Source organism: Narcine bancroftii, chromosome 13 (assembly GCF_036971445.1).
Source record: "Narcine bancroftii isolate sNarBan1 chromosome 13, sNarBan1.hap1, whole genome shotgun sequence".
Lineage (NCBI taxonomy): Eukaryota > Metazoa > Chordata > Chondrichthyes > Torpediniformes > Narcinidae > Narcine > Narcine bancroftii.
In genome coordinates this window covers 11,431,302-11,447,534 of record NC_091481.1, presented here as the reverse complement: position 1 = coordinate 11,447,534, position 16,233 = coordinate 11,431,302, and the positions used below count along the sequence as shown (strand labels likewise).

Here is a 16,233-nt window from a genome sequence, read left to right as displayed (position 1 = left end):
GGTTAAAAGGGTATTTGAAGTTGACTTGTCAAGAATTGAAGCCACCAATGCAAACTTGGATCGGCATACATGGAACCAGGAGATCCATGCCGCTTTGAGACATTAACCAGAGATCAGATACATGCAATGACCAGCTCCAGAAGTCATTAAGGGTGACATTCATACATTTCAAACTAGACCAAGCTCTATGGTGTCTACACCATCAAAAATTGTTGTGGCATTTCCCAATTCACCAATTATAGAGATCAATGAAACAGCCATCTCTTGAAATGCACAAACATTAAATATTTAAACATAGGATTAATTTATTGATTTCTCAATTATTTCTCCTTCAATTTTGAAATTGGCAAGAGTTAACCATCTTGGAGGAAAATGTAAATAAAACTACAAGAGAGAGATGAATATGATGCAAATTTTCCAAATGAAAGCTCCACATTTCTAAATCTCCAATCAAATGAAGTTTTTAATTTGTAATATCTCTTCAAGCACCAAAGTGAAAGGCTCACAACTCTACTTCAAATGTATTTAAAGTTCAATGCCCCTGACAGATGTGGGAATTTGATGGTCCATCAAAGACTCATTACAATACAGTTGATCAATCACAAATGAAAAGACACTGGGACAATATGCCAAAAATACAAACAACCTTCTTAATATTGTCAATTGTTTTTGGAAAGTACTTTGGAGCTTCTCACTCTACCACTGCAACAAATGAAATTCCACAATTCCAAAGGCACATGGGGGAAAAAAAGAGTTACCTGTAGTGCTGGACACAGCCAAGAAAGATTCAGCCACCACATTGAAAGTTGTTTTCATTCAAATTCAGCGCGCGCCCTTTTAAGGGCAGCATGAGCTCAGTCACCTCGCGCATTGTGACATCATAATCGCTGCCCCAGGTGCGCGCTGGGCAGGAGACGAGGCAGGGAGAAAACCCTGACAGCGCCATCTTCCCATGGCTACCCCGCCACATGGCATTACACACGGGGCTGGTTTACCATGAGAGAGTGTGCAACCACACAATACCCCCCCCCCCCACCAGAATCAGCTACGCGTCCCGCCGCTTGGGCGGGCGGCACTGGCGTTTGGGCATGGCCGTCTGCTCCACCCATGATAGGTCTAAGTGTGCTGCCTTCAAACGTTCCACTGTGAAAAGTTCATCTTTACCCCCATGTCCAAAGTGAAAGTCCTGCCAGACCGCTGGAGAACCTTGTATGGACCTTCGTATGGGCATTGTAAAGGTGCAGTATGTGGGCCGCACCGAAGAAATATGAATTCTGCCGAGTCCAGCTCTTTGGGACGATGTGTCAACCGAACACCATGATGCGAGGGAGGCGAGGTGGGGGAAGGTGCTAGCGAGGATAGTTTCCTATGGAGATCTGCCAAAAGGTTCGTGTGCTTGGATGTGACGTTGGGCTCTGGGCCAAAGAACTCACCGGGCAGCGAGAGCAGCACGCCGTAGACCAGCTCCGGAGAAGACACCTGTAGGTCCTCCTTGGGTGATGTTCTGATGCCGAGGAGGATCTAGGGAAGTTCGTCTGCCCAGCCTGGGCCAGTGAGGCGAGCCATGAAGGCAGATTTCATATGACGATGAAACCTCTCCACCAAACCATTTGCATGTGGGTGGTAGATTGTGGTGTGGTGGAGTTTAACCCCCAGGAGGTTCGCCAGCTGAGCCCAGAACGCGGAGGTGAACGGGGCGCCCCTATTACTGGTGATGTGCGCCAGGACTCTGAACCTAGCAATCCAATGACTGACTAGGTTCCTGGCGCACGTCTCAGCAGAAGCCTCTTTCATGGGAACAGCCTCCGGCCATCTCGTGATCTGATCGACTATTGTGAGAAGGTAGCGTGCTTCTCTGGACACAGGCAGAGGGACTACGACGTCAAATTGGGTGTGGTGAAATCTCCGCACTGCCGGGTCGAATTGCTGGATTGGGGCCTGGCACCTGGTGCAGTATCTCGCCAATTCGGCCACCTCCATTTTGAGCCCGTGCCACACAAACCGCTATGTCACCATTGCACCGAAGTCTTCACCAACGGGTGGGCTAGGTCGTGGACTAAGCTGAAAACCCTTGAACTCCACTGAAGTGGGACTACTGGGTGCAGCAAGCTGGTGGAAATGTCGCAGAGCAGCGTGTCTGGGCTGTTGGGCAACTGAATGTCCTGGAGCTCGAGGCCAGAGATGGCAGTCCGGAGAGCCTGCGTCTCTGTCCAACTTCTGGGCCTGTGCCAACTGTGTGTAGTCAAGGCCGGGGACATTGTCTTTGCCTGCCCTATGCTGGATGTCGGTGGTGAACTCCAACATGTAGGAGAGGTGGTGTTACTGACGAGCTGACCACGGATCTTTGGCCATCGCGAGGGGCTTGTGGTCTGTCAACACCATGAAGGGCCTGCCCTCCAGAAAGTATTGAAAGTGCCGGATGGCCAGGTACAGTGCCAGGAGCTCCCGGTTGAAAGCGCTGTACTTGAGCTCTGGTGGGCACAGCTGTTTGCTAAAGAAGGCCAGCGGGTGCCACTGTCCATTGAGCCATTGGTCGAGTACGCCCCCTACCTCCGTGGCTGAGGGGTCTTCCAAGAGCGCAGTGTGTGCCTCCAGGTGTGGGTGCACCAATAGAGTTGCGTTGGCGAGGGCCTCCTTTGTTGCGGCGAAAGCGGTTTCTGCCTCCTCCGACCAGATCAGGACTTTCTCCTTATTGGCGATCAACATGAACATCGGTCACATGGTGCGGGCGGCACCAGGGATGAACCAATGATAACAATTCACCATCCCCACGAACTCCTGCAGGCCCTCGAGTTGGCTTGGGAAACTGCTGGACGACTGCGACCTTCTCTGGTGCCGGGGAAGCACCTGCTGCCGAGATGGTGTGCCCCAGGAACTGCGGCGTCTACTTGCCGAACTGGCACTTGGCCACGAAGCCAAACTCCACCAGTCGGGCAAACAGGGTATGGAGGTAGGCCTTGTGCTCTTCGCTGTTGCGGCTGGCAATAAGGATATCATCCAGGTAGATAAACACAAAGTCAAAGTCCCTACCCACTGCGTCCATGAGGCACTGAAAAGTCCGGGCCGCGTTCTTGAGGTCGAAGGGCATACACAGAAATTCAAAGCAGCCAAAGGGGGTGATGATTGCCATCTTGCCAATGTCCTCGGGGTAGTCAGAGATTGAGGATACCCCCACACCAGATCGACCTTGGAAAAGACTTGCGCTATGGAGATTGGCCGAGAAGTCTTGAATGTGTGGAACAGAGTACCTGTCCGGTGTGGTCACGTCGTTCAAACGCCGGTAATCGCCCCAGGGTCTCCAGCCCCCAGAGGATTTGGGGACCATGTGGAGAGGGGATGTCCAGGCACTGTCCAAGAGACAGATGATCCCCAACTCCTGCAGCGGGAAAACTCCTCCTTTGTCAGCTGCAGCTTCTCGCGTGGAAGTCGTCTGGACTTGGCGAGCAGCAGGGGGGGTCCTGCATGGAGATATGGTGGTATACCCCGTGCTGGGGTAAGGTGGTGCTGAATCGTGGTTGAAGGATGGCGGAGAACTCAAGGAGTATGTTCGAATACTCATCCTTGGAAGTGCTGATGGTGGCAATCTCGGGCCAGCAGGCGTTCGTGGCGTCCAGGCACACCGAATGGAAGGTGCGAGCGTTGACCAACCTCTTGCCCTTCATGTCAACCAACAGTCCGTGTGCCCTCAGGAAGTCAGCCCCCAACAACGCAATACCCACTGAGGCTCTTTCCCCGATCTGGATCTGCGCCCTGCAGGAACCATTGGCTCCCCACAGGGTGGAACCACGAGATCGGGTGCATGTCTCGAGGGCGGTGGGGGGCAGGGCGCTCAGCTCCGCTCCTGTGTCCACCATGACACATCAGCTGGTGGACTTGTCGGTAATGTGAAGGATGCTGTCCACAAGGCCAGCCATTGTAGTCATCAATGGTGGCTGGCCGGGTCGTTTCCCCTGGTAGTCACACAGTTATCAGCACTTACGAGCTTGCGCTCCCCAGCGCTGATGGTAAAAGCACCAGGTGGAATGGTGCTCCTCCGGATGTGCTTGGGAGAGTGTTGCGGCCGACTGGCTCTTGGTCGTGCAACCTGAATGAGGGTTGCTTCATTCTCCCTCTTGGTTTGCCAGAGGGTGTCTGCTTGGGCTGCGACTCGGCGTGGACCCATGAAGTCCTCATCCGCCAGGAGTTGGATGTCCCCGGGCATCTGTTAGAGGAAGATCTGACGGAATAGGAAACAAGGTTTGTGATCCTCCGCCAGCGTCAGCATCTTGTCCATTAGGGACGATGGTGGGCGGTCCCCAAGCCCGTTGAGGTGCAGGAGCCTGGAAGCACGCTGCCCGAAAGTGCCAAGGAGCAGGTTCTTGAGGGTAGGATATTTACCCTCGGCCGGAGGGTTATGTATTAGATAGTCCACCCTGACTGCCGTTTCTTCGTCCAGCACGCTCACAATGTGGTAGAACATCGTGGTGTCTGCTGAAATGTTCCTCGGTTGAAACTGCACCTTCGCCTGCCAGAACCACGTACACAGGCAATGGATCCAGAAGGGGGGCAGTATGATGGCAACGGTATTGATCTCTGCCAGATCCATGTTCTTGAGACCAGAGAGGCGTCTGGGCCCAACGGGGTCACCAATGTAATGCTGGACACAGCCAAGAAAGACTCAGCCACCACATTGAAAGTTGTTTTCATTCAAATTCAGCGCGCGCCCTTTTATGGGCAGCATGAGCTCAGTCACCTCGCGCATTGTGACATCATAATCGCTGCCCCAGGTGCGCGCTGGGCAGGAGACGAGGCAGGGAGAAAACCCTGACAGCACCATCTTCCCATGGCTGCCCTGCCACTTGGTGTTACATGCAGGGCCAGTTCGCCAAGAGAGAGTGCGCCACCACACATCCATAATTTAGATGTTAGGACTCCAGCATTTTTTTTAAAAAAGAACCAAATTACATAATCAATCAATCCTTCCCCAATAACTATTCAGGCCACAAGTGTGAAGCATTGATTTACATGTACTTTCACTTTCTATAAACTATTCTCTTCACTGAGAAAATACAATGGAATGAATGACCATAACCATACCTCCAATTCACAAGATTGACAGTCACTTCAATTCTCCCATTCTGATCTGCAAATGATACTGTTTGAATGCAACTCGATATGTGGAGTAACATCATCTTTAATGAAGGACTCCATCAGCTTTCAACAATCTCAGATAAAAAACTTCAGTGAATTGTTGTTCATTTCAAAATTTCATCAATAAATCCTTTCAAAATTATCACACCATCTCTCTAATGTTCCTCTCACTTTCTCATTTAATTACTCCCACCTTTAACCTTGTGCTCAACTCCCTTACCTCATTTTTATGTATTTTAATTATGATTTATCTTCATTTTATCCAGATGAAAGGTAACCAGTTTCAGTCACAGACACAACCTGACTCAAGTGCTTCATGACATGGCCTTTGGTCCTGCAAATTCGCAAACCCTGAATTTTGACAGGCTCCAATGAAGATTTTACAACACTGACACTAAACAAATCTCAAACATTACTTACCCCCCAACACATACGCAACATCACATCAACACTTCCTACTCACACAGCAAACACTTCCTCCCAACACTGGCAACCTCAGGAAATTTGACATGTACTTGCTTCCAAAATGAAAATTGTTTGTAGATAGGAGGAGGGGAATTTCACAATTTCACATTTGTTCATAGACATGATGGAAAATAAATTGGATGAAGTGGATAGTAATTTCAATAAGTTCCTGATTCATCTTTCCTCCTGTGACAATTCTTACAATTTGGCTCAGCATCCTCATCTCATGTGCACTGTCCATCCTCCAGTAACTCATTCGATTCATTATTCCCCCTTCAGCAATTAATGCATGAGCAAAGCACACCAAGAGAATGCCCATCAGCAATTGGTGACAGGCAGTTAGCTCAGATAAATGACAGGTATTCAAAACTCATTAACAAACATCAAGGCGCAAAATAGATGTTGATCTGGGCTTCACAATACAATCATACATGTTTCCCACGAAAATCAAGTAATATCCTACATAGGCAACTAAGCTGATTCAACTGGGAAAATTTATCAAACTGTGCACATTACCATTTTAGACTGGCAACAAAGGGCACATTTATACTTTGTAATTCTGAAAAAAATATTTATACAGCCTAATACCACCTTCCAGCACTACATGAGCTACAGGTCACGGTCGCTGTTTATAAATTACACATACAAGGATTTGAAACGTAATGAGTGTTTCTGCCACTACCACCTTTTCAGGCAATGTGTTCCAGATCATTACCACCTGAAGTGAAAACATTCCCTCATCTATTCCTTTCAGATTACTTTCAATCGATGCTCTCCGCTTATGACCTCCCGCACCAGGGGAAATGAGTCATCCAATTTACTTCATTTTGGTTCATCATCTTTACTCACTCAGTTGAATCTCTCCTACAGCAAAGAAGAAAACCTCATCTTACTGGGTCTTCCTCATAGCTAAATTTTTAATTGCTCAGCAACAACCTCAAACTCCAAAGTGCCTTCTCCAGCTCAATCATTTTTTTCTTGCAAGATGCTGACCTTATCTGTGTACAGTACAATAATATGCTGCCTAACCTTTGCTCTGTTCACTGCAACAGCCAGGATCTCCTGGTGGCTCATCATTTTAATGTCATTCCCATACTGACATGCCTGTCCATGGCCAAATTTACTGTCAAATTGAGGCCACATGCAAATTAGAAGGATAGCACTTTATATTCCGCCTTCATAGTCTTCAACCAGACAGCATTACATCGATTTCTCCAATTTCTGGTTACCTTCCCCCTTGTTTTCTATCCACCCCACCCCACCCCCCAACCGCTTTGCTTTACCCTCTCTTTCCCATCCCCTGCCCTCTCAACCTTCCTTCCTCCAGCTCACTTCTTTCTATGATCTACTGTCCTCTCCAAGATCTCCCTTAGTGCTCTGCCTCTTTCATCTATCACCTCTTGGCTTCTTACATTATTCTCATTTTTTTCCCCTCTCCCCCACACATCCATATTCATTCATCAATCACCTGTCAACTCATGCTCCTCCCCCTCTCCACTTTATTCAGGCTCTTGCTCTCATTCCCAGTCCTGATCAAGGGTTTTCAGACCAAATCATTGACTGTTTATTGCCTTCCATCGATGCTGCCTGATCTACTGAGTTTATCCAGCATTTGTAGTATCCAGCATCTTCAGACTTTCTTGCTTGTCACATGTTGTTTAAATGCTGTATAGTTTTAGCACAGCATCACATTTATTATATTAAATAATGTGGCTAAGGAAAGCATTCCTTTTTTTTAAAAAAAACTTGCTCCATTAACTTTAAAGCTCCTTTAAACTTCAGGATATTCCAATTCATTGCATGGCCCCTGAATTTGTCTCACTTTCCTATATTCATTCACTCCACTTTCTGGATTAAATTGCATTTACCTTTTTTTCTTAAAAATACCAAACATCTTGATGTAGATTAACACTTTCCTCCTGACTCTCAACCACTTGGCTAAATTTTACATCTTCATCACTAACCCTCTCCTCCATCAACCACCCATTATTTAAGTATGAGCCTAAATTCAGTATATACCACAAAATGCATAAAGCCCATCGAGTCCCTGTGCCTTCCAGTTATACAAGTACACATCAGTAATTAGCCAATGAACCAGTTCTGGATTCAATTGACCACTCTCCTTTGGATCCTAGGGTTTCTACTTTGTTGCCCAGACTGCCGTGCAGGACCATATGAAAAGCGCAACTAAAAATCCAGTCACACAAAACTTAAATCTTAATTCAGAATTTTATCAACAGACTGTTTCAAGAAATTTGGATTCAGTTTTCATTCTTAACTTCATGATTGCTTTGTAAAATTACTCAAGCAAGACAAAATTGTCATAAATGCTGTCAAATGACGTCAGTCTTACAGTTAAAGCCTATCTTTAGACCTCCTGATTATTTTTATTTTTCCAACTCAAACAATTTACCTTTCAGCAGCTCGAAGTTTTTCAGGACCTTGGGTATAAACAGCAATCGACCAGTCAACACAGCGAGCAAATCCTTCACGAAGCAACAACTCTGTGATATTACCATTCTGTGAATACAATAAAAATCAGGTTTTTTTTAAAATGCAGATAATGATATGATTCTCCTCGAAACATCATCCAACAAATCATACCTTTGCTGCATTTTGTGCACACTCACATCATTCTTTAAACAGCATGCCCAATGGAGTCAGACTCTCAGCTCAAATTAAATAGAGAGATAACAAGAATGTTCCCATTTATCACATGTATAGCCTTTTGTTGAAAGCACATGCCAGAGAGCATTGAAAGTATTGTTGTTTCTTCCAGCTCTTATATGGCACAATATCTCTTCAACCCATATTTTTCCTGCACCACCCGCACTGAAGGAAGCATATTTTCTGAGTGCACTAAGCTGCTTTACCCAGAAGATGGCAGAATTGAGTAGCTTCAGCTGGTTTCAAACTTGCTACCAAGGAGACAGGTTCTTAAATAGTCAAATATAGCACATCTCTATATCAATTTGATGCATCAAGGAGTGAAAGAACACATGCCTTCTGGGATGTCTACTCCCATGATTGTTCCTGTAAAGAGCCTCAATCTTATAAGAACTGACAAGTTTATGCAACACCCAAGTAATGTTCTGCAGAAGATGCAACTCAGAACCATATAAACCTACCAACAGCAGTTATTCCAATACTTATAGATTAAACAACTGACAAAAACAAGACAGCATAATAACACAACTAACCAAAGTATTTGCTACTTTTGGATGCACTAACGCCAATATTAAACCAATACTGCTGTCATGATCAAGTTAACAGTAGCACAGAAAATGAGACGATCGAGCAAGTCTTTTTTTTTTAATTTCTGTTTTTGGCATGATGGTATCACAATTTCAACCACCACTTAATACTCTTCTCTATTTGCTTCTTGAACCAAGCAGCTTCTTGATGCCATTTCAGCCAGGTTCCCTACACTGCTGAGGTTCAAAATCACAAAAGCAAGTCAGGGCAAGGATTTTCTCCTTTATTGGGACACGTTTTTAAACAGGATACAACTTTCATAGTTTATTTCGATCGGATTAGAACACAAAAGCAAAGATATCATACTGAGGCAGTATGTATCACTTGTCAGACCAAATTTGGAGTATTGAGAGCAGTTTTGGGCCTCATATCCAAGGAAAGATGTGTTGGTATTGGAGAGGGTCCAGCAATATGACAATTGTTTAATGCCTCTGGCCCTGTACTCAAGTTTAGAAGGATGGTGGTGGGTGGGGGGGAAAGAGAGATCTCATCAAAACATACCCAATATTGAAAAGGCAAGATAAGATAGACCCAAAGACGTAACCAGTAGTAGTGAGAGAATCTAGGACAAAAGGGCACAATTGGTTCTTGATCAGTAAGCATGGAGTGAAGACAGGAAAATGAAAGAAAAAGTACATTAGCCATGCTTTGAAAAGCAGAGCAGACTCTGGGCCAAAATCTGCTCCAAGTATCATGGATTTATTGAACCAAAATAGAATTTCTCAGCTGCTGTGCTGAATCTGATACATCTCATATCATTAGCCTGGATGTCTGGAATCCAAGTTTAAAAACAATCATTCAGCAAGATGATGCTGTTGTGTTATACCAAGGCAAAAACACATGTAGTCACAGAGAAGGATGTGCCAGGTTAAGCAGCATATCAAAATAAAGTGCAAACTCTTAAATATCTTTTAAGCATTACTCAGGAAAACCATGCAAACTCAGGAGATGGTCACACTGTACAAGCCTGAATTATCTGTGAGCGTTTGAAATTGGAACCCTCACAAGAAAACTTTTTTAAAAAATCAATAGGAATGGAAAGAAAAATGAGTCCCCCATCAAATTAACACATCTTCTGATTGGAAGTAGCCTTGATATGCATTTGAAATTTAATCCAAACTTGCCACATCTCATGTTTTCAGGAGATTTGCTGTCATATTCCTTGGCCAATAAAGAACACGTGGTAGAAATAGCAACATCTCAAGACTTACCGGGTGAAGGATGGTGCCCAGAATGACCTGATTTTGCACACTCTCCAAGATGATCTGGACATCCCTCTGCAGAAGACGTGATTCTGTAAAAAATTTTGCTTCTGCTGCAAATGGCTCTGGTACTTCTGTCCCATCAGTTTCACGTTTGAATGTTGGGCACTACAAAGGAAAATGGGATTAAAAAAAGCCACAAATACTTGCATAAATTTACGAACAGCAATTCTGTGTAGTGTTCTTAATGCACCGCAGACTTCTAATTGTACCTAAAATTTTGACCAAAAAAATTTTGATTCTGATTAACTTCAAGGACTCAGAAATACATCTTGTGTAAACAGGGCTACAAGGCGGTTGTGAATTTCCTTCATCTTACAACATTCCTGTTTCTGGGATAGCAACAAGAGGTACATTTTTTTTTGGAAAGACTTGAAACAGATCTAAAGGTAAAGGTTCCATTATTGTAACGAAAACTACATTTAAAATGTAACACGCATGAAATTCTTTAACTTTTGCCTACCGTAAGGCAAACAGAGTTGCCACTTTGTCCAATGCTCCTCACTGAGTGCATCATTAATACTGTAATGGAAAGGTTACCTTAAAACTCAAATTAAAATTTTCAGCTACCTTTTCAATTAAGTTGCTGCTGGCATTAACATCCTTTAGCTTAGAAAAAAGGTCTCAAGATCAACTCAATTCCTTCAAACATTTACCAATTTATGGCCCCCATATATTGGTCTCTGCAAACTGCAATGCATCTGCCTTGGTCATGTCAATTTTTATGCATGGAATAAAGTCTTCTCACTTTCATTATTTACAAAAAAGTACAGATTATTCACATCCACAGTAGAGTAAAAGTCAAAAAATCCAGATGCCAGAAATCCAGTGCACCTGAGAATCCAGACTTTTTGAAACTCTCAAGCTTTTTAAATTCAGTGGGCTTTTGGGTGTGCGTGCATGCACAAACACCAAAACTGCTCGTTTTGATCAACTGAATCTGTTAATGAACAAACTATCAAAATGTACCTCTTTATTCCTCCTTAAATTTGAATTTTAAAAGCACTGTCTGACAATCCAGAAAATCCGAAAATGTGGACCGACCCAATCCCAGAGTCTGGATATTAGGACTTCTACTGTACTTTACCATGTTGTGCAGGTAATACAGCATATTGACAGCCAAATTGAAAGAACTTTCAGAACTAAAACAATCAATGATTAGGATAAATAAAGAATTGCAATGCATTGAGAAATTGGGTGAGATCCAGTGAGTACTTACAATTTGAGCCACATCCACCTCAACGATCAGTGTGAAATTACACCCACATGCAATTATATGTACAAAATAGATTTTGTTCAAAAGTTATACCTTGACACCAGAAAGCATCACCGTCACCAGGTAGTAATCAGGCAGCAACAAAGCTCTCACGACACTTCCATCTCGCACATGTTCAATGACAGCTGTTAAATAAAAATTCAGAATACATCCATTGAAATAAGTTAAAATCAAAACTCAGAACAACTTTTTGGTTGAACTTGAAACAGAATAAATAGGCCAAGTCATAGTCAAAACATTAATCAAGCGAATTTTACAAAAGCAAAGAGACGAAGAGATTTGCATTGCAGTGTCCAACTGGTATATTTCAAGAAAGCTGACAAAACCACTATAGATTGACAATCAGGGTGACAGAATGCACAGCTAAACAGATACACAAGTTAGGTAAGTTTAAGAGATGGGGCAGAGACTGTCTTGGGAGTCACATAACAATAAACAACACTAAATTAATATTCTTTCAGTCAGACAGCACAGCACATAGCTGACTAATCTTTGATTAAGCGTAAGGGAGAAGAAGACCTAAGAAAGACAGGATCATTAAAATTTACAAAACATTGATCATCTTTATAAAAGACATTTGCAAAAACTGCATTAATCAAAATCACCAATGCTATACTTTAAAATCATCCATCCCCAAAAAGTAGAACATAACACAAGAAAAAAATCTAAAACCAGTTCTAAACTAAAGGGGATATCTTAGCAGTAGGTGAAATTGATGTTTAATCAAGTCTTGATTCCCTTTATGGTGTTGGATGCAGCTGCAGTGACCAGCAATGAAATAACTGAAACAAAATGCCTTAGAAAGATTTCATTCTCAACTTTTGCAAGGGTTCACATGAAAGAAAATCATAATACAGTAAAATCCCTGGTATCCAGCATCTATGGATGACTAAAGACTTCACCTGCATGAATATATAAACCTTAAGGCATTTTACTTTATTTTCAAGACATATTCTTTGAAATTTAACTGTCGCTGCATCTGCAGGTTCCACCCCCCCACCCCCGAAAGATGAATAACATTAAAAATCATTAATCCCACCCCCACTTCCCCTGGGTTTAGGAAGACATTTTAAGAGAATCACCCCCACAGCTACGTCCTGGGCCACATCATTGCTGTTTCACACAACTTTATTCAAACAGCTACTATGAGCAAAGCACAACCAAGGCACTCTGGTGGCTGAAGATTTGCTCCTATCTTCACCAAAGGTTTTTCAGTTTCTTCAGAGAACAATTTTAAACTTAACTGTTACAAGATCAAAACAGCAACCACAAAGAAGGCATATCACACAGGGGTAAAGACAAACAATTACTTTATTAACAAAAATTCACCTTCAAATTTTAATTCAAAATCCCCCCCTTTTGTAATAATGCCCACTGGTACTATGCAAATTTCTATAACAGTGTAATAGAAAACAGAAAAAAACTCAGACACAAACAAACACAAAACACACAAGACTTACAAAACATTGATTGCAATTAAAGTAAAGATAGTAAACAAAATTCAGTTTGTTTGATAAACTGAAGCCAAAAGATCTTTTAGAGAGAGAGAGAGAGAGAGCACAAAATTCGAAGTGGTCTTCTTGTGTTGCTCGCAGAGAAAAAAAATGGCTTGGTCCGGATCTTTCTGGCTGCCTTTGGAATCTTCATTTTTTTAAAATGCCCAACATTCCAAACTGCTCTTAGACAATGATTCTGCTTGGGTTCCTTTCATTCTATAGCCACACCCAGTGGTGGTTTGTCTTCCAAGTCCAGAAATTTCTAGATCATCTTTTGCACATGCTCAGACTGTCTCTCACTCTCAGCAGTCCACCGGAAAAGAATCCCACAACTGAAAATCATCTTTTCCAAGGAAATGCTGCAACATCTGTGGAGTTAGCATTAAAATATGTAACTTTCACCACTTCTTTTGAAAGATCAATTTGAATGTTAAATCAGTTTCTCCCTCCACTGATGCTGTGCAACTTCATGAGCATTTCCAACATTTTCTCCTCATATTTAAAAATATATTGAGTTTAACTAAGAACCAAAGATAAAACTAACCATTAACTGGTTTCTGATGATTGGCGTCCACAAAATGACGAAGATTTTCTATGGTGTATTTAAGATCACGAATAGTATGAGAACCACCTCCATCACCCCACATTCCTTTCTTAGCAGCTCTCGCTTGATCCTCAAGTTCACAAAGTCTGGCTTGTTCAGGACTAAGAATGAAAAAAATAATTAAGGTTCTGCTCTGAGAAAAATAGCACTTCATACAATATGCTGTTTACCATTCTCTGACATGAAAGGCAGCATACCTCCATTTCTCTGCCTATAACGGAGTATACGGTATTTTGACCAATTTTGAAAACATTCAAAGAACACACCATTGAAAAGCATATGGTTCCAATCCCAAAAATTCTTTTTACAGCATTTTACAAAATGAGAGAAACTAAAATTACAAGTGTCACTAATCTTTCGTAAAGTTATGCAAATAATTAATCAAGTGTGACTCAAATGAATATCTCCAATTTTGTGCCAGCTCCAAACGGGTATGGTTGGGAAGCATATTTCCCAGCACAACTATGCAGAGTGCCAAACTGCATAGATAATCATGGATTTGCACAAAAGTAGGACTTAATTACTCCGGAACAGCTCAAGTCTGGCTCTTCAACAGCAGCTAATGTGATTCAGTGCAATGTGCACAAGGCACATGACAGAACAAAGTTGGCATTAAACTTTCAGTCTTATTTAGTCTTTGAAGCTCAATCCTCTTTATTCAACCAGCAAAGAACTGCATGAGGAATCAAGGCAAGAATTGAAATATTACTAATTCCCAAATCCAGACCCTTGAACAAGCAACCACAACTTGATAGATGGGGATGTTAACAGAAAAATGGAGGAATACTATAGTCTTTTCATCCTTATTGGCCTCTCCACGACTTTATTTAATTCAAGATTGAGCATTTAATCCAAGCCAAATTTATATGAATTATGTTGGTACTTAAGGGTTCTTTTTTTTCTCCTGCATACTACTCTTATGAAGGACATAAACAACACAATGAATCCTCAACTCTTTACATTCATCAAAAGTTGCTTTGTGAACAGTATACTTGCTTCGTTCCTCGAATGCCTTCTCTGCGAACTGCAACCAATCCTTCGGTTAATAATGATTCTGCAATATTCTCACCAGTTGTATCTAAATAACAGAACAAAATTCAATGAATTGATTCAGAAATCAGTAAACTGGAAACAAAGCATTTAATGAAGATTCACTTGAACTGGTTTTAATCTGTCCCCACCCAGTACGATTTCCCCAGGTAACAACATCCAAGTGTTATTTAACATTCATATTGTCAACACCCAGCTCTCATTTATCACTGAGGTACTTGATCTTTTCAATTTACTTTCAATTATTCAGACTACTTACCTGGAAGAGTTCAGGAAAATCAGAAATTTATTTCAAATAACATTTCAAAGACCACAATAATTATCTTAGGTACCTCATAAAACCTCCAATCACTTGTCACCTTCTCTCTCTCCCTGGCAATTTACAGAAATTTAGCAAGATTGCACACCACATAATTGCCATTATTTAGTGTTTAAACAGTCTTTAGACCACGTATCCATCTTAAGTTTCCCTTTGATAATATTACTTATTGTTCTCATCTTATCTCACCTGTATCTGAAACCTTAAACTTTATCCTTGTACAGTCACATCATTAATCCAATGCTTTCCTGACCAGCTAGGTTTGAATCTCAATTAGAACTGATTACCAGTCCTTCCCCTATTTGTATTTATGATGTAAAACTAAGAATAAAACCATGTCAAAAAAATACTGCAGATGCTGGAAATCTGAAAAAAAAAATACTTGGCACTTGGGCCAGGCATCACCTGCAGAAGGCGAGACAGTTAATGTTTCTAACTGAAGACCCTTTGTGTGAACAGAATCAAAACAATGTCTACTCATATTTGCAGCAGTTGGTCATAATTAAGTAAAGGTCGATCATAGAAGTGGCCAGACCAATCTAAAACATACAGGCCCTTCAGCCCACAATATTGTGCTGACCTTTGTAAACTTACACTGCAACAATCTAATCATTCCTAACCTGTCCTAATCACATCAGCCTCCACCACCAACTGAGCGATGTATTCCAGGCACCTACCACTGTGGAAAATATATTTACCTTTTGCATTTCCCCAGAATTTTCCTCCACTCACCTTACACCAAAGTCCTCTGGTATTTGCTATTGTTGCCCCAAGAAAAAAGTGCTGACTGTACAGCCTCAATCTTATTTATCTCTATTAAGTCAAACCTTAGAATTTATTGTCATGAACATGTCACGAAATTTGTTGTTTTGTGGCAGCATCGCAGTGCAAACATTTATATACAAAATAAATAAAAATTGTGCAAGAAAAAGTCAAAATAAAGTTGTGATTCATTGTTCATTCAGGTATCAGATGGTAGAGGGAAAGAAGCTGTCCTTGTACCACTGAGTGCTCATCTTCAGGATCCTGTACCTTTTTCCCCGATGATCGCAGAGTGAAGAGACCATGGACTGGGTAGTGGATAGAGGCTGTTTTCTTAAGACACCACCTCTTGTAGATGTCATCAATAGAGCTAACCCTAACCCATGATGCCGCTTGCCATTAACAACAACCCTCTGGAGTTTCATCTTGTCCTGAGCATTGGCACTGCCATACCAGAAGTGATGTGACCAACCAGAATCCTCTCCAATGCACACCTGTAGATGCTTGAGAGCCTTCGGTGACATACCAAATCTTCTCAAACTCCTCACCAAGAATAGCCTCTGGCGAGCCTTCTTCGTGATTGCATCAAAATGGAGGCTCCAGGACAGATCCTT

The 16,233-nt window shown here is 42.4% G+C and overlaps 1 protein-coding gene across 1 annotated transcript in view; it reads right to left on the bottom strand.

Annotated features, from left to right (window-relative positions):
- Positions 1-16,233, bottom strand: part of snd1 (staphylococcal nuclease and tudor domain containing 1) — a 767,382-nt gene that overhangs the window by 736,487 nt on the left and 14,662 nt on the right. Inside the window, exons 4-8 of the mRNA XM_069908835.1 lie at positions 14,485-14,566; positions 13,429-13,589; positions 11,422-11,513; positions 10,062-10,220; positions 8,009-8,115 (exon numbers count right to left, since the gene is read on the bottom strand). Of these exons, the coding sequence (XP_069764936.1) occupies positions 8,009-8,115; positions 10,062-10,220; positions 11,422-11,513; positions 13,429-13,589; positions 14,485-14,566 (601 nt within the window). The remainder of the gene's footprint in view (positions 1-8,008; positions 8,116-10,061; positions 10,221-11,421; positions 11,514-13,428; positions 13,590-14,484; positions 14,567-16,233) is intronic.